This window comes from Hippocampus comes, unplaced genomic scaffold (genome assembly GCF_001891065.2).
Source record: "Hippocampus comes isolate QL1 unplaced genomic scaffold, H_comes_QL1_v1.1 scaffold69, whole genome shotgun sequence".
Classification (NCBI taxonomy): domain Eukaryota; kingdom Metazoa; phylum Chordata; class Actinopteri; order Syngnathiformes; family Syngnathidae; genus Hippocampus; species Hippocampus comes.
The window spans coordinates 175,490-194,106 of record NW_017805505.1 but is presented as its reverse complement, the minus strand read 5'-3'; the positions used below and the strand labels follow the sequence as shown (position 1 = coordinate 194,106).

At 45.0% G+C, this 18,617-nt stretch overlaps 1 protein-coding gene across 21 annotated transcripts in view; it reads right to left on the bottom strand.

Annotated features, from left to right (window-relative positions):
- ptprk (protein tyrosine phosphatase receptor type K) overlaps nt 1–18,617 on the bottom strand; it is a 69,847-nt gene that overhangs the window by 6,259 nt on the left and 44,971 nt on the right. For 3 of the 21 annotated variants that reach the window (XM_019877548.1, XM_019877553.1, XM_019877552.1), the window contains 21 exons: nt 14,762–14,944; nt 14,548–14,667; nt 14,355–14,464; nt 13,738–13,936; nt 13,525–13,630; nt 13,375–13,447; nt 13,154–13,276; nt 13,008–13,082; nt 12,682–12,718; nt 9,130–9,265; nt 7,592–7,621; nt 5,049–5,209; nt 4,664–4,699; nt 3,144–3,155; nt 2,820–3,007; nt 2,557–2,644; nt 2,172–2,317; nt 1,486–1,503; nt 858–894; nt 655–752; nt 224–340 (listed from right to left, as the gene is read on the bottom strand). In XM_019877548.1, the coding sequence (XP_019733107.1) occupies nt 224–340; nt 655–752; nt 858–894; nt 1,486–1,503; nt 2,172–2,317; nt 2,557–2,644; nt 2,820–3,007; nt 3,144–3,155; nt 4,664–4,699; nt 5,049–5,209; nt 7,592–7,621; nt 9,130–9,265; nt 12,682–12,718; nt 13,008–13,082; nt 13,154–13,276; nt 13,375–13,447; nt 13,525–13,630; nt 13,738–13,936; nt 14,355–14,464; nt 14,548–14,667; nt 14,762–14,944 (2,093 nt within the window). Of the gene's footprint in view, nt 1–223; nt 341–654; nt 753–857; nt 895–1,485; nt 1,504–2,171; nt 2,318–2,556; nt 2,657–2,819; nt 3,008–3,143; nt 3,156–4,663; nt 4,700–5,048; nt 5,210–7,591; nt 7,622–9,129; nt 9,266–12,681; nt 12,719–13,007; nt 13,083–13,153; nt 13,277–13,374; nt 13,448–13,524; nt 13,631–13,737; nt 13,937–14,354; nt 14,465–14,547; nt 14,668–14,761; nt 14,945–18,617 lie in introns of all 21 variants that reach the window. The other 18 variants (XM_019877557.1, XM_019877559.1, XM_019877558.1 and 15 more) reach the window with 15 other exon arrangements.

Genomic DNA, 18,617 nt, shown 5'->3' with positions numbered 1-18,617 from the left:
TTGGAATCATTTCCTATCCACTGTATAGTCCCCTATGAAGTTAGTTTGCCTTCTTGTAGGTTATCCCCTACACTGTATAGTACTCTGCATGCGTTTTAAAAACTTTTTCCCCCCATTGGACTGTGGAATGAACTATAGATCGCTACATAAAATAAAAAACAAACCAAAAAAAACCCTCCAACACAGCCAACAAGTAGCTGTGGAACACGATTTGACAACTCACTCGCTCCAGTGTGAATGTGCGGACCACATATTCGGCAAGGGGCTCCACCTCAACAAAGGTCACCTTGAAGTCACCGTACACCTCTGCGTCATCCGGCCAGTACTTGTAGCACTTCACCTGCCATCAAACCAACACACAAAACTGTACTTAAACACCATACGACGGCTGGCATTCATATTCTTACTTCTAAGTTACGTTCTAGAAAGAAATTCCCCGGTCCTTTCACACCTGGAGAATACCTTTTTTTCATAGCCTCAATGATGTGCTGACACTGAAAGTAATGACATCATGGCCTTTAGAACTGCGCTGAATAAGTATTAACTGTCTTTAAAGCTAAACATTTCTGACAGATCAAGGCCGTACCTTCTATTTCCAGACGAGGAACCATTGCTAAATATTTGTAACACCCGGGAGGAGAAAGCACAACTTACCCTTCCGACCTCAACTAGATTGGTCACCATGACGATACAGGCGGACTGTTCCTGCCACACCATCCTCCAGAAATCATAAACGGTCTCATGCACAGGACCTGCAATCATAAAGCTTTACCTTTTAGGGCTTTGTTAGGCCACAAATATTCCATTTTACATCCGTTTGTGTTGTTGTCGATGTTATTTTCTTGAACGCGGCTCACCTTGAGTAGCAATGTAGTGGCTTGGTCTCTGATAACCCTGGAAGCACAAAACAAAAGTGGATGTTACTGATTTTCAATCACAGTCCATTTCAACGGGACTGTCGAAAAAAAACAGGTCAGGTTTCTCCCGCCTACAATCGGGCCATCATGATGAGCATCACCTCCACTATCTACACTCACACTCCAATTAAATTTGAGCTCTCCAGTGAGAATGGGCTACCAGAGGATGAAATAACGTCCACTTGAATTGAATTACCGTGCATTTTTAAACACTTCAGACTCAGCAGGTCCTGACATTTTAAAAATAAGACCGGCATATTCAACAGATGAACCCATGTGGTCAAACGTGTCACCTTTCCAACCGTCGCGTGTGCACATGGCAACAAGGGACTGTCATGTCCAAAGGGCATGAGACACAGAAAGGGACTCGACAAGTGCGGTGAAAACGATGCAAAGTGAGGGAAGGAAGAAAAAAAAAAAAAAACAGCGCGAGATGAGGTGAGAGCTCTCAGACGGCGAGAGCTCAAAATGGGGCAAAGTGGAGACAAAGCCTGGCCTTGAGCATTTGACGGCTGCTTGGTGCATGAATGGATGTAAAACGAATGAAAGAGTCCACAGTGATACTTACATCCCTGTACAGCCAAATCTACAGGCCAGGCCACAGGCAGAAAGAAGGAGTGGAAGAAAGAAGGAAGGAAAGAAAGAGAGCACAATAATGTCAGTGAGCGTCAACCAGAAACAGAAAAGTTGCGTTGACGTGAAATGTGGATGGGCATGACCAAAAAAAAAAAAAAAACATTCTCAAAACTAGAATTAGATTAAATAGAAAGGACAAATCCTGAAGGAGAAGCAAATGATTTCTCATTTCATTTGACCAAGTGTCTTTTGTGACATTTTTAGAGCTCGGTTACAGAATTCTGAGATTGCTGTCTTGATAGCATCACAAATTTGATGAAGCTGGAAGTGCCCAGTCTACTAGTCCTATTTCTAGTCTGCCGTCAGTGGCGGCAAGCAATCCGGTGACAGTAGATTACATAAAAACAGAACAAAAAAAAAAAAAAAAAAAAAAAAAAAAAAAAAAAAAAAAAAAAGAAAATCAAGTGAAAATTGCGACTGCCGGTGGAGAAGTGAAAGTGGTTGAAAATGACGGATGATAAAAAGATAATGCTGAGGTGTGATTTGAGTACTAAAGGTATGAAGACGGACCAGACTTGACGCTGACAGACAACACTTGCGAAGAATGCACACGGCAAGTGGTGGGATGCGTGAAAAGTGAGCAATGGATGCAATTAAAAGTATAGAGGCCTGACATACGAGCGAGGGAGTGTGGTTTCGTTGGTTTCGTTGGGAGCCAATAGTAGCATTCGGCGCCTTTCCACTTACATCGATGTAGTTGGCGTTGATGTAGTCGGAGGAGGGGTCGTCTTCGATGGGCTGGAGAATAACCCTTGAATGATCATCTGAAGAAATACAACAGAAGGACGAAGGACGGGTTTGGGGAGGAGAAGAAATGGAAGCGGAAAGGACAAATGTGAGCCGGTGAAACAAAACAACCAATCAAAACGCGTCAATTGTGTTCTCGTTCTATTGTGTGAGGGCCCCCTTTCTTCTTTTCTCGCAATTCATTCTCCTGGAAACGTACAAGTTATGCAATATCCATTTTGAACCACGGTTGCTTTAAAAATATGTACTGGCTCACATGCTATGATGTTGCCATAACGGTTCTTGGTGCGGTTTTGCTCCTTCTTTGCCACGTCCCACGTTGCTGACTGGCCTTCGAAAAAACTCTGGATCACCAACAGCACACACAAAAACAGAAAACAACATGAAATGGGACATATGTGTGATTGTTTTCCTCTTGACGGTCTCGGGGGGGGCTGGAGCCGGACTGGTTGCCAGCCAATGGCAGGACAACATGTCCATACGAGCAAAAGCACCAATTAAGAGTTCTTGCCGACTTACTTCATATTCCTCCTTGAAGCCATAGCTGTCGGACGTCTTCATCAAGTTGATGTGTTGCAGGAGGTCGGCCACTCTGATGGCGGGGTGGAGTTGTCCCGTCTGATAGGGAGACTCGGTGCCTTCGCAATGATAGCGGGGGACATCCAGAAGCCTGCTGTTCTCCGCCGCCGATGCACTGTGATTCTCGTCTGCGCGGGGGACATTATTCAGAGTTAAAGCTGGCCCCCGCCCACGAAAAAAAAAAAGTGGGGGTAATAACTTGAGATTTGTTTCCACTTATATTATTGGTAACTTGCTTCTTAGGATTTGCATTTGGGTGCCTACCTGTAATTGGAACTACATGTCCAAGCAGCAGTAAAAAAAAAAAAAAAAAAAAAAAGTCAGTAAAATGTCAGACTGGGGTGGGGGTTGATTTGTCAAGGGTGTTTGTTTACAGGGGCACATATAATGAATGATGTCATCCCAGACTGACAGGGAATGGGGATGTGAGCATCGTTGATAGATGATCCCACAAAAAAAAAAAATGCTTACTTTTTTTAATTTAAATTGACCGTTTCCTTTGCCGTTGAATTAATGCCGATCCAGATTAAGACTACTTAGGCTGCAGTTCACCGAGTTGCGATTTGGAAGTTCGTTGGTAATTAAAAAGATATTTAATTACTATTGTGAACAAAAACACACAATGTTTTTGTCGTTTTATTTATTTTTTTTAATCACCACAGGGTGACATTAGTGTGCTGTTCGAGGGTTAGTCACTGATTGACACGGCGTATAATGCCCAAGCTCGGGGTCACCGCAACCGACTGTCTCGTCTTCGCAACTACTTATTAAACGACGTTGTTTATTGCATCCACCCGATGCTCTTCTCCGCTCCGAGGACGTGTCAGCTCATTAATGGCTGCTAAGATTTGTTATTGCCCTCGCCAGGCCAATTAACAGTAAACCTGACCTGACAGCGTCTTTTAATTCAAGACTTTGCCGCTACTCCCCCCTTGTCCTGTGACGCGATTGGCCGGGACAGAGTGGAGCAACACCTTTCAGTCCAAATTAAAGGTTATGAAACGCATGATCAACACTGTTTGGTGGCTCTTGGGAGGTTTTGGAGGCCATCAGGGCATGTTCCGTCTGATTGTGTTACACTGTCAACGGCAAACTAAATCCAAGGCATGAAAACGGCAAACAACTACGGTTTCATGAGTTCAGAATAAATACCACAGATGCCAGTATTGACAACATACTCCTTCTTTTGTCAAGCATCAGTGTCCGCTTTGTGGAGCAGGGAATTCGATGCCTCTCAAAGCCAGTCTAAAATGTGGAAATAATTAGGTCTCAAAGGGGTGGTGGGGGTTTTTGTAATTACACGGACGATCCCAAGTGCTCAGTGGGAAAGCAAAAAGCATGGCAGGGCTTTGGCATGATTGAAGTAACTGCAAACACGGTCTGCTGAGCTGTAAGGGGTTAAGTTTTCACGCGAGAAATATTGACAGTTGTCGTCTTTAGAGCTCTCGCGCCACAAGGCGAAATGTCTATTTCGCTGTGCTTACTCGTGACACTTGTTGTCGTTCCTTAGACTTGATGAGCGCCTTGTTGTTCAAGCTTAACTATCCACCCATGCACAGAGAGATGCCGGGCGGTACAACGCACAAGAGACTCCGAGATGGGATGGACGCCGATGATATCGGGCGTTGCAAATGGGAACTGTTTTTTTAACGGCAAACCAGGGTTGAATGATGCAAGGCGACAGACAAGACAGGGTCTCACAAAAGATGATGATGACTGGTGACCGCTACGGGCTATTCGTAGGGGTGAGAGGTGTGACATATTCAACCTATTGGGGGTCTCACCTAACACAGCGGTGGGAACCAGCGGATCGTTGGGCACTGCGGGGAGGAAGCACCGTGAGGAAATACGTTGGCAATCTCATGCTCGCTCAAATGAGTGTTAGAGGCAAGACGAGATTTTGCGAGACGAGTTCTCAAGGTCTGACTACCGAGTGCAAAAGTTGCATTTCTACCACTTCACTTTTCAACACAAAAGCAACACCAACAGAAAAACAAGAAACCGCTCAATCTATTTGGTCTCCAGAGTCCAAATGTGTTGTTAAAACGAATCATCTGACGGATAAATGCATGCACGAAAAATGCAAGCTTAATAACAGGTTGAGATTTTGTATGACTATTCGGCTTCGTGTAACTTATGATGATAGGATGAAAGAATAAAGCAAGGTACATCTGCTGTTGTGGTTGTGCGAGTCCATGAAGGTCACTGCCATGGGGTCCTCCGCATGCAGAGTGCTCTGGTCGGCGTAGCTGCGGTCCATGGCGTTGACCATATGCGTCATTTCCTGGCGGGTGGTTCCGATCGCGTCCTTACGCTTCTTAGCGAGCTTCCTGTCAGGGGGACGGAAAAAGACCAGCGGAGTCAGACAACAGTCAAACGGATTTTTAAATTGTCATCAGCTGGCCTGCAGGACACTGCTAGTATGGTCGCTTTTTAACATGAAAAATACCGTATTTCCTCATATAGTGGCTACTTATTGTCCAGATATTTATACATATTGATCAAAAGTAATTTCAACTGAATAAAAGTAGGATTAAAAAAAATAAAAAAAGAACGGACGTGCACAACAATGCCGCGCAAGCACAGATGCTACTTTTCTGAAGCTAAATTGCCGGATACTACGAGTACTCTAGACTAAATTTCGTTTCAGTCGGTTTCTGATGTACTGGCAAGCAACAGAGATCAAATGGGCTGAGGTAACCTTCTAATGACCATTGGTGAGGGATAGCGTCTATGAATTGAGGCGATCGTAGCACGTGACCCGGTGCGTCTATTTGACGGAGGCATTTACAATATTTGCTTTTATCGGGAAGATAGCCACTTATCTGAGGAAACGCAGCGTACCAAGTATCTAGCCTAGCTGTGGGCTGCAGGCGGCCGATTCAAGATGCAAAGGAAAAGGAGAAGAAAAGAGGAGAGGAAGAAAAAAAAAAGAGGAAAAGAAACAGGCAAGGATGGCAGATGTGAAATAGCAGATGGCAGCATGTACCAGGCTCAACTGAAGGAGCAAAGGGGAACGCGGGCTACGAGAAATGACCCTTGAACTCAGGTTAGCCAAAGACAAAACCTTCCTTAGTAGGTGTGCTGCCAGAAGAAAAAAACTTGAAACGCCCGGTCAAAGGATGTTCGAGATTAAAGTCATTTCTTCATCTGACGGCAGGCATTTGAAAACTCCCAATAGAAGATAAGGCGGCAAGGCACAGCATTGACTCAACACACTGCTGATCATAGAAGTCTCGTTGAGGGTCAGGTCAGACAGAGTCGAGCATTATGAAAGGAAGAGATGCATCTTAGTCGGAACACCTTACTATTTCTCTCCACAGGCTGTTGACATATAACAGAGTGAAACAAAGAAGTGTTTGAAAAAGCGCAGAAAGAAAGGGTGTTAAAATGAAAGTGTTTCACGGGGGAGGAAAAAAAAAACAATTTGAGATGTAAATAGTGAAACGGAATTCCCAGGAGGCCCAGCACAAAAAAAAAAATCCAAGGAGAACGAAGACCGAAGCAGACTTTGAGCATGACAAAGCAAGTTATACACCCCAAGCCGTCGTATGTATCAGTTCAGACAACTTACATCCCATTGATCTGATTCGAATTCCATGTTTTACTGACACGGCGCCGGCCGAAATTTGATCAAATCTGAACCACGTCTTCAAATGCTCGAGGTGAGTCCAATAATAATTCCCCTTGGAAAGTTTCGCTAAGTTGCCAGACTGATACGCAGATACGGCTCTGACTTCTTCCCCAGTTGCCAGGTGGGAAACATGCTGCGCTCTTTTCTTTTTTTTTTCTTCTTCTTTTTCTCTGACCTCATTTGCCCTCAAAATACACCAACAGCGAAGGCCACAGACACGCGACGCACCCACAGAGCCACACTCTCTGTTCTGACCAAGTAACACAAAATGTCTGCTTAATGGAACAGGACAACTACGGAGAGATTGATCAAATTTGATTCACTTGGCGTCGCCACTTTTGGCCACTGAGAGCAGGCTTAAAGAGCAGAGAGAACCCAAGTAGTGCGGAGAAGACACGGAACCACCACAGGAGCCAAACAAAAGGCCTCCCATAAAAAAAAATAAATAAATAAATAAAAAACAGGGCGCAGTGGTTCAGATGCACTGTCAGCAAAGAGACTTTAGTGTCCGTGATACCTGTGACTTGATGGTCGGATGGATGGTCACATGACTACATGCACACAGAGCTACAAGTCACAAGTGCAGCATTCTTTTTTCAAATAACACGCTCAGGCCCCGTGTGGTCCCACTCCGGCCTGCTTTGTAGACAGCTTGGGCCCTTTAAGCGAGACGTCTGCTTCAGAGCGACTTTGGAGCATATGTGGAGGACACCGGGGCTGAGGGCAATTCACATTCAGTTCAGTCTTAGTTGGACTACAATCTCCGTTTTGGTTTTGTGCACGCGTCGCTGCTTTCTCCATTCGTTCCGTGCTGCCGAATACGTGAAAGATTTGAATGTGAAGAAGAGCTGCTACGACTGAGGCGGCAGTGAATTGTCCCCCACCCTGGCAGGGCGTCAATGAGGATGGCTTTGGCTGGTTGGTCAGAGCTGAAAATGTGTGTTTTGTCTTGAAAAAAGTATACTGCATCTTTAAAAAAAAAAAGAAAAAAAAAAAAGAACAACATCTAACTAATTAGCCCAGTAAGAGATCGGCAGCTGGACACAGCTGACTGCTGGCTCGCTTGTTGTTTACTTACAGGTAATAAGAGTACGAATAGTAGGTCCTCCTGGGGTTGTGAGCCAATCAGAAAGCAAAGAGACATAAGGGTCATGAATATGCAAATGAGGACAATACTGTCCCTGCAGGTCCCAACCAGCAACAACAGAAACAGATGAAAGCATCTTTGGGTCATGCAAAAAAAAAAAAAAGGATTGTTTGCAATACTAGGGGGCTCTTTTCCAAAAATTTCAGTTTCAAAGCTGAAAACAAATTCCAAAAGAATCAAATGACTGGTCACAATGAACTCAATACAAGCTGCTAGACTTCCTTTCTCCGGTTTCCACTTTGTAACCATCCTTGCAATAGTTCGCTGCCATTATTCATCCTCAAGATTAGAGATCGATTGGATGTTTAACAAGTGTGGGGTCAAAGCTTTGCCACCTTCGTCCCACCATTTTAAAGATGCAGTATTGCTCAAAGTTCTAAGAAGGTTCAGTGACGATGGATATTGATCTCCCCAAAGATTCTCAACCAGAAAACAGTGGTGATCATCAGATCCACATTCTCATAAATCAAAGACAAAAAAAAAAAAAAAAAAAAAAAAAAAAAAAAACATTCAACCCCAACTGTTGCGGGCATCAACATTCAACATTTCATTTCAACACTCGGTTTTGTCTTTTGAAGCCTCATGGAGCTTGGCGACAGTTCCGTTGTGACCTTCAGCACTTCCGGTGATGTGATGCCACTGTTCACATTTGAAAAAAGGGGCTGCTGCTGGAGAGTGGCTAACCTTGAGTAAGTTGTAGTTGTTCCGTGTCGCCACATGGTGATGCTGTGCACCAAACTATAACCGACAGCAATACAAGCGCCTCCATGTTGTATTCAGTCGGTAAAAAAAATATTTTAGACACTTAAGCAGCATGCTGATGTTGTTTTTTATGTATGTATAATTACGGATATGGCTGCGTGTTTACACTGTGCTGCCCGAATGATATTGATCCAACCACATGACCCGAGTGAGCTCAGTCATGACCTTTCTGGCAACACGATACGTCCTTTGTATCGTGCGTGTGATGTGAATTCGTTTTTGTATTTGTAGACTATATTACAATTGTTAATCACTGACTGTAAGCAACGGGGGACTCACGTCTGCCCCCTGCTGGGCCCGGTGACCCCTTTAAATATTCATCATATGTTTCTTCCTAAGTAGCTGCGGTCTCTTCCGTCTCCTCCACTTCTCGCGACACGAAACCTTTATTCGTTATCACCTGCTTGTTACTTTGAGCATCTTGCCGTGGCGTAAATTTCTTCTTCCAAGTAGTTGTTTCTTGAAATGAGGGGTAGACTTGTTTAAAGTGTATTCCCCCCCCCCCTTCCCCCAAAAAATCTATCACCAAGAGTGCCTCTACAGGGAGATCAACGTTCATGGTGGATGAATGAAGGATGGTGCTACGACAGCAAATATCGAGATGAACACAACAAGAGAATGTGCACATTTCCGTCTTGGCACGTTCTTTCACCTGCATGCGTGCGCACGGTGAGGCGACGCCAAGGTTTCGGGTCTGTGTCACTCACCTTTTCTTGACCAATAAGATGGCTACCAGCACCAGCAGAATGAAGACGAGGACGCCGGCGCTGATGCCGGCGATCTTCACCACGCGGTCCGTCTGCTTGGCGGGGTCGGGGATGACTTCGGGCTCCTCGGTCGCCCCTTTGGCATAACGACAAGTCATCAGTTTTGTGGTTGGCTCTTTGCTATCTGAACATGAATTTCAGTTCATTCAAATCCATCATTTTCTAGTTCATGAAAATAACGAAGCGTTGACATCACTTCTTCAAAAGAATGGGGTGCAAAAGTAAAAAAAAGTGCATATTTATCATCATAAAGCAAATGTCACATGTGGGGGTGGTGGGGGGGGGTTGTCATAATACCACCAACTTTGAGCGTGTTTGCGTTTATATCAAGACTTTGATATTCCTGCCAAAATAAATACCATGGTAACAGTCATTCATGACGCAAATATAGCCAAAGCGCCTGTCTGGGGATCTCAGAAATATGAGTATTAATATCCACACTCAGCTCATTAAAATCCACTTGAGTGCATTTTCTATTGCCGTTTTAATATAGTCCCAAATACAGTAAAGAAAAACACATAAGATGGTTCGAGTGGTTTCTGTCCATGCTTCTGAGCTCCCGCATACAACTTTGCCTTCATACTGTTGCCGATTATTTCAAGGAATTTGGAATAAAGCAAACACTGTAAAACTATTGTTCACAAGAACAAGACGTGGCGTCGTTGTGATCCTGTTGATCACAAAAGCACAGAGCTGTTTTAATGCTCCTCATCTCTATTTCGTGATCTCATAACGTCGTAACGGTTCGGATTGCACCGTCAGAACATTAGCGCATTAGGATCATCCAAATAATCCAAAATAAAGACAAATGCAAAACTAGACTTCATGCCGCGTATCCATCGAACGCTAATCCACTTACAATGCTAAATATCAACAAGATCAACATAATCTCTTGCTCTTTTTTTTTTTATTATTATTATTATCATCTGCCGCCCTGTTTATAAGCATATTATCTGGTTCTAAAATGTTTCACACGCAGGGGTCTTTGACAATGCGACATTATGTAATGTGACACATCTACAGTATAAACGTTACTGGACGAAAGGACACCAAACGATGCACCTATATGGTGGATCTTCATGAAATTGAGATACATAGGACGGCTACTCAGTGTTAAGTTTATCAACATGAGCGTCATTGTTGGTATTTGCTCTAAAATTCTTTTTGGGATTCTTTTTTGGGGGAAGACATTTTTTAATATCAATAAGTATTAAAAAAATGCTCAAAATAGATAGCCTGATGGTAACCCTGTTCAGCGAGCTTTGTTGCACTCAGACATGAGAGTAAAGGAGGGGGAGACACACACAGTATTTGGAAGGTTCCAACTAAGTATGACCTCATAATGCCCGCAGTAGCTTTTAATTCCTGTAAAAAATTATCCAGGTCAGTACACTCACACTCACACATACATACACGGAGCAAAAAGTCCCCGAGGCGGCGATGACAATACACAATAACCGAGATGACCTAATAGGACCACCAACACTTAATCCCCCTCCCCGGATGCACGCCTCAGCGCGCGCACACTTGCAGACGGGCGCAGAGAGAGAAAGGAAGGGACAGTCGTCTGACCTCTGCGACCATTAGTGTGCCTTTCTCCCTTATCACTGCGGGAAAATTTCAATTCTGTCACTTCGCTCATGTTTCCAAGCGGCCGGGCCACGCGACGAAAGGGACAATGACCTATTTAATACTCGGCAACTATCTGCAAACACAAATCACAAGATGATGACACTGTTAACTTGAGCTCTCCTAAACTGTCCTCCAATTTGAGAGGGAAAATGAGACACCACACGAAATGGAACTGAGCCACCACTTGGGGACCTGAAACAGTTTTCTTTGTGTGAATTTCCCCGTCCATGTGTCCTCAAACTAACCCCACGGCCTGCAAGAGAATTTGATCTACCCCGCCACACATTTTTACAAATAAAACCTTGGACCAACTGTCGAGGACTCAAAACATTTCACAAACACGCGTAAGGTACTCTCATCCACGACTGTTTTCACAGACTCTTGAATTGTTTTTTTTTTTCTGCTTAAATACACACTACACCATTTCCCCCCCCCACACTGACACCCGACTGAAACACACTGCTCTCGAAGCAACTCGACTTGCAAGGCTCAGGCTCCGCCCCACAGCTGCCATGATTTCGAGTCGGACTCGCCATTGGCTGAGCAGCGTGAGGGGGCGGGGTCTACAGTGGCTCACTTGACAAGCCAGAACGAAAACGATCTAATTTCAGTGAGCTGTATTTTTTTGATCCTTGGAATGTTACAGCCGCCTTACTGAAACACCTGGAAACTATTATAAATTGTGAACCCCGCCCGCAGAATATCATAATAAGTCTCCGACATACATTCAAGCCAGAGGTTTTTTTTAATCTCCAGTCTAACGTCTCCCGATTTTAACATGCTGTGTTGTCTATTTACAGTTCCTTAAAGATATGTGCAAACTTGTTAAAACGGATGGATCTGGATAATAGGTGAATAATAATGATTGCAACCAGAAGCAGTGACTTCTCTCTATCGAGCTGTCCGCTCCATAACCCAGCCGTTATGGCGCACACAACTAAATCCACTTTAATGATTCTTTCTGCGGTCATTAAGGCTGATTGTACTCGAAATAATGTCCCTTTTTACAGTCTGGTTTAACAATCCTTCAAGGTCTAGGGGGGGCAGAGCCTGGTCTGTCAGTTCAGTGAAGGCTGACAAGACTCCCTTTTTTTGGATTACGATAACGACACAAATGCGTGCGTGCGCCGACTCTGACCTTTCCTCTTCGCCATTTCGCCGAAATGATGTTTAAATTTATGTCATTAAAATATGGACTATCGAGATCCACAATTCAAAGACCAACCGGCAGACCTTTTCACATCCAAAAGCAGCTGTTGGAACCGCAGTGTGCTCACAGCACCGCCATTCACTTGCCACATGCCATCTTGCCATGTTTTGTTAGTGTATTCCCTCCCCAGATGCAAACACACACACACACACACACACACACACTCCCACACTTATCCGCGATGTAACCTGATCCTTTCCTGAAAACATCTATATGCGTCTGTCTGTATTTCCAGGTTAAATAAGCATCTCTTGAAGCCAGTGCATTAGGCTGTCAAACATATGGCCCCAGATTAAAAAAAACACACATCACATTTAGACTCCGTGCAGGATGATCCTGCGCGCGCACGCACACACACACACACGCACACGCACACGCACACATTTCTCTCTCTAGCATTATATTCTCTAATACTCATGATGCGGATGTCCGCTCTTATGGAACACTCCGCCGTTGCTAAGAGGATGATAACTTGTTAATGCAGTTCACAACAATCTGTTAGTAAGAATAAACAGCTTTAAGAGGGAGGGGAACCCCCCCCCATCTAAACAGACTGATTTCATTGTGACAACAACAACAATAAACAGGAGGAGCACAGTAATACAAACACTTTTTCATTGGAATGAATTAAATTAAATGTTGGTTCTTACCTTTAGTGGCAAGCCTCAAACACTGGGTTTTAGTTTCCTGAAGGGAAAAAAAATACATCAAAATTACAACACGAGCAGGACTGGATTTAGATAAAAATGCGCCCTGCCATTTTTGGCTTTTGATGAGCGCCTCGTAGCAGAGCACAACCCATTGTGTTGAACGATGATGCATATTCTGAGCACAAATTATCGGACGTGATGCTTGATCATCAAAGTCCATATTAGCACGGGAATGTAGGCCAATTCTAACATGAGAAAAAGATAAAAAAAAAAAAACAAACAACAACATTATTTCGTGTAGCCCGTGTGCTCATACGAGTATTTACCCGCTCGGTGCTGCTAACGGCTTGATAGTAGATGTTGTAGTTCTTCCTGGGAGCCAGTGGAGGATTCCAAAAACCCTGAGGATTAAAAAGCAATTGACCATCAGACAATAGTTTTCCTCTCGCATTCACAAATCAAAGGGACATGCCTGGTATGTCTTGTTGTCTCCGACCGTGAACGGGAGGGGCTCGGGAAGGTTGCTGGGGGACAGCTGAGCGGCATAATAATACGGGGATCCGCCGGTAGATGCACTGTGATAAGAAACTGGAACCTGGGTGAGCGGGTGTGAAGCAAAACACGATATCAGTATAAACGGACATGATAGCGTGGAAAATGAGCCGACTATTCGTAAAGGATGTTGATCACCACCTCAAAACAGTCAGAGGAGGTTTGGCGACGAGTTCGCCGGGGATTCACTTCCTCCACGACAATCTGGTATGCGCTGGGAGAAAATCAAATCAAACGTAAGGTTTCTGGGAGAATGCGATCAGCAAAATAGCGTGTTATTGATGTAGTCACCTGATTGGTGCTCCTTTAGCCTGTGCGGGTTTCAGCAGAACAGTGATGGTTGTCGCAGTTTCATTGAGAAAGGCCTCTGTCCCATCATACTCATCTATGGTTGGGGCTAAAAAAACAGATGACACGTTAGCATCACAGTGACATAAAACTAGTGACGTCCTATCTAATAATATTGTATGGTGGTGAGAAAAGGCTAATAAACAGATTTCCTACCTGAAATATTCGTCGTGACATTCAGAGTGGTGGCAGGACCGAACCCCTTGGAGGTGGATGCTCGTATGGAGAGCTGGTAAGTGACGCCCGGGTGCAGCTGGGAGAAGAGGTGGTGGGTGGCGTTGGAGGGCAGGGCCGTCAGTCCCGGCCGCTGGAGGGGTACTGACGGATCGAAAGAACGCAGACCACTGTAGCCGATCTGTGGCGGGACAAAGAGGGAAAATGCACACCTTCATAATAGGTACTCAAGTGGCGCGGCGATCATCGTGATGGGATTCGGCATCGGTCCGAGGCTTGTCGCTGCCGATCACACACAAAAAAAAAAAAAAGATCACTCGGAGCTCTTATTTTGCAGCCTGCAGCCAAGAGAGACCGGCTGTGTGGAGAGCAGTGTTGTGTCCCCCTCTCCACTTCCAACTTCAGAAGGCGAAAAAAAAAGTAACCCCCCAAAAAATAATTGTGCCCCATCGGACTGAATGAGCAGCCTTTCTTAGCGGCGGGACGACACCAGGTACCGCCATCTGCTCTTTAACTGGCGGCCACTATTTCACCGCCGCAGCCCTGCCAGAGATTCATTTTTTCAATATTCCTTAGTTGCAGCTGTAAAATAAACCTACCTCATATTGTATGATGATTCCATTGGGCTCCGATGGCTCCTTCCAGTGAAGAAGAATTCGATCCTCAAATGGTGTGGCTCGAACAGACTGGGTGGGAACTGCACCTGGAACTGTAAAAGAAAAGATACATAGAGGTTCAAATTGCGCCGCCCAAATGTCAATAAACAAACAAACAAACAAAAAAACATCACACCATCTTCATCTGTTTGGATAATGGTTTCATCGCTCTCTTTCCGTCCCTCCGGATTGGTCAAAATCATTTTGAGACTGACGTTGGTGTAAGGTGGCAGATTTCCGACGATGTGGCGCGGTGCTGCAAAGAACAACGTTTCATGATGTAGTCAGCAGAACGAAATGTTGCGGAGCCACCCCCCCCCACGGACACATTGTTTCATGCTGTAGCTCACCTTTGGGGTCCATGTCCAGACAGTCGGCTTTGCTGCGGTTGTTGGCCGTCATGTAGTGATAACAGATGGTGACGTTGAAGGTATGACAGCGGGTGATGTTGTAACCCAACGATTCCCAGTCCACCGCGATCAGGCGGGACCTGGTCTCAGCAATCTTCAGTCTTTTTGGAGTGCGCATGGGTTCTGGACAGAGATATGCAAACCGGTACAGTTGGTACCCTTGAGTTGTGTACTGCATGTTGAACATGCGTTTCTCCATTAAGAGCAGAGCTTCAAGGGCTACCCATCAACCTGCCATCTTGTTAAAAGCCTATCGGACATCCCTTTTATTTTAGAGGCACAGCTACCACTCCGCCCCCCCAGCAGTTCAAAAAGGGTTAAAACACAATTTATAGTTTGTGTGCCTTAGCGGTTCCTGGCATTAATGTAATTACACTCGTGCAAACAGATAATGGAAAAGGTCCATTGCCTTCGGATACAAGAAGTGCAGCGTGCAGTGTAGTCGGAAGAAATTATTACTTGTCATTTCGGGTTCGCATCGTAACGAATCGGCATCTCTCTAAGATGGTACCGAAAACAACCCTGTGATAGTTTAAACGGAGAAAATGTAAAAAAAAAAAAAAAGTTTTCTGCATCCCTTCCGTACATGCCTTCTTTCTTTTGAGGAGACGGCACAAGGACACAAAGTTGTCGCTTATGTTGACAAGCCATTATCTGTCCGTCGCTCACCACACATACAAGACACATCGCTGACACACTGTTATTACCCATAAATATGTGTGTGTGTGTGTGTGTGTGTGTGTCTCCCAGTGCCTGGAGCCATAACTCTGGTTAAGCTTGCACAAAGTGTGTCCCTTAGGTTCGGGGTAATCTTAGTTTGACCTAAGATTGAGGTCACTATTGTTTATGGCTTTGTATCGAAAGGGTCTCTTGTAAATCAATGTAATCTCCTCTGAATTGTGCACATGACATAGAAACCTCCGTAGCACTGATAAGAACGTATTGTCAAGGGCAAGTCTCGAATCACACACACGCAAGCGCGGCCACTGTGGTTTGACATTACGATTGAAATGGCTCACTATTAGAATCGCATCAAGACATGAGGGGGGGAAAAAAAGGACCTCGGCAGGTCATCGCCAGTCGTGAAAACAACATTGCTCGCTAATGTGAAAAGCTGCTCGTGGATAGATGACATTTAAATAGTCGAATCTGCCTTGCGTTCTCGCCTCTCTCTATCTCCCCTCGTCTTTTAACTTCGCTTGGCCCAATCAGTAATAAAAACAACCGACTGCTGCGTGCGCCGATGTTAACGGCATCCTAAATGCCGTGTGGTATTAATGCTCTTTCTCATTCATTATCACACAGGTAAGCCGTTGGAATTTGGCGTGATTTATTATCCAAAAGTTGCCCAGTTGAAAACATCTCCAAATCCAAACCTGGACTGCATTTCTGAGGAAGGGACAACTTTTCGACCTGCCAGTGAGGTATGATGGCCAGCGATCTCGGTTGGCTTGTTTGGATGATAGCGTTTCACATTTGAGTTCATTCGAACCAAACCAAATGAGGAGTGTGCGAACGCCACCGAAAAAGTCACGCCGCTCATATTTTCCAAGCCGCGACGCTTCTCGCCCGTGTCTATTTGCTCAAAGGAAAGAAAGAACGAAGCAATTTAAGAGAGAAAATTAAACCCAGGCTATAGGGAGCAAAGGGAAGATAAAGGGAACGTAGGAAGAGGAGGGGTGTGGGGGGGAGAAAGACAACGGGAGGAGGATGACTGGAACACGGCCAAAGTCATACGGGACCCGGTCCAATGGAAAACCACAGAGGCTGCCTTGTCCCCTTCCCCTCCTCCGGTAAACAGACAAACGGTCGGATTCATGTTGGAACTAAAAGGCTTTGTTCTCCACAGTCGGGAGCTTTGAAAAACAACAACAATACCAATAAACACCCAACAATAACACCAAGGACGGCGGGCGTCATATCAGCCCAACCCAGAGGTTGGTATTAAAACAACACAAAACAAAAGCGGTGGAATGAAACTAAATGAAATGGTCGTACACTAAGGATAAAAAACAACAACAAAAAAAAAAAACAATCTCTCAACAGACACCGCAGGGAGAAGCCAGGCTGTATGCAGCCAGAGGGCGGTAGAATAAAAATGCTTTTGAAGAAAAACGGGAGAAAGGATGTGGGAGTGGAAGGGAGCAGAAAAGGCTGACGGGAGATGCGGCAAAATCCACGTTAATCTGTCCAATTAGTTCTCGGTAATCCTTCCACTGTCGCGTGGAAGAAACTGAAGTCGTTCCTTCCGTATTAGGCCCTCATTTCTACACATCTCCGCCTCTCCGTGGGCCTTCAAGATGCAGATTTGCACTTTTTTGCACGCTTTCATCCACGTTTGCTTCGGTCGGGGATGAATTACATTGCGGGTCATCACGACGGCCTTCGAGGTTTCAAGAAGGAGCAGGATGTCACTCATCCGAGAGCAAAACGGCAAGCTCGTAAACATAGTAAATGCGGGTTTATTGACTCGAAAGCCACTTCGTTGAGATCGGGTGTGTTTTCTGATAAAATAGTACAAAGTTAGGAAACGGCTTCAACGTAGAGTGTGTATTGTGTAGAAAGTGCAAATATTACAAGGGCTTTTTCCTGGGCCGCCCAGAAATACTGCGACTCTCGTGTACTTTCTGTGTGTGTGTGTGTGTGTGTCTGTGTGTGTGTTCAGTTATGAAAAAAAAAAAAAAAAAAAAAAAAAAACATGAATTCAGACAGAAAATGAAGAAACGGTGGGGACAACAAAATAATTACCATCATCTCATTGAACTAAATTGGCATCGGATTCATGCTCTTGATATCGCTTTGCCCGTTTCGAGTTGTATCTCTGTGTTTATTTTGCACGCATTTACCTGTAAGGTTGTGCGTGAAATATTCAGTCAACTGCAGGGGGTGGGATCAGACACACTTAAGCAAACAGAGAAGGCAAAGGCGCCATTACCATTTAAATAACATCGCCGCCGTGCTGTGAGCGTCGCGAGGCACGCACGATTCCACATCCGAGCGCGTTTGTGCGCGCGTTTGTCCGTATGCGCACGAAAAGCAGCGCGACATCATTTCAATATTAAAGGCAGCAAACGTGCGATTTAGCATATGGAATACGATGCTCTTGTTTCGGGGGGTCCTCTTTCAAGATGTTGCACACCACGGGATGACTATTGAGAGTGGGGGGGGGGGGGAAATGAAGTCTGTCAAGTCACTTCAATGCAAATCAAAACTCATCGTTAGCTCGTTCACATGGCTCGTGTTTGCCGAGGACGAAACGGTGGAACTACTCAAGGCTGTGCAATTGGACAAGCAGAAATCGGTTTTATGATCATTTAGCCGGTGGTCCGCAGTCTTCGTGCAGTCAAACGGCGCACCTCTCAGCTGTGATTCTGACCACAAGCTCCACAAATGTCTCCCACTTAGCGGACAAAGAGGTTGGTTTCAAGTGAATTCATGACTCCACTGCGTGCTGACGGACGGATAGCCACACATTGTGTTCCATGACAAAGAGTTACCATCGTTGGCGCAGAAGCCGTGAGTGACAAGAAGATTAATTTCCAGACCGTCCAAAAGGAAAACTGCTCGATACACGACGCGCGTGGAGGAAGTCCCTCGCTTTCAATAAGCACACGCAATAACGCACACGCTCACAGGAGCATCGGTTGGTGGACACCAGTCAGGCCCCGCAGTTATGAATTTTCATCTCTTTTTCATTTTCCTTCACAAGTTTCATCACTCTCGCACCCGTCTCGCCGCGCGCGCGCCTTCACTCCTGTGTATTTTCATCATCTGCCATCATTGCCGCCTCATTCTG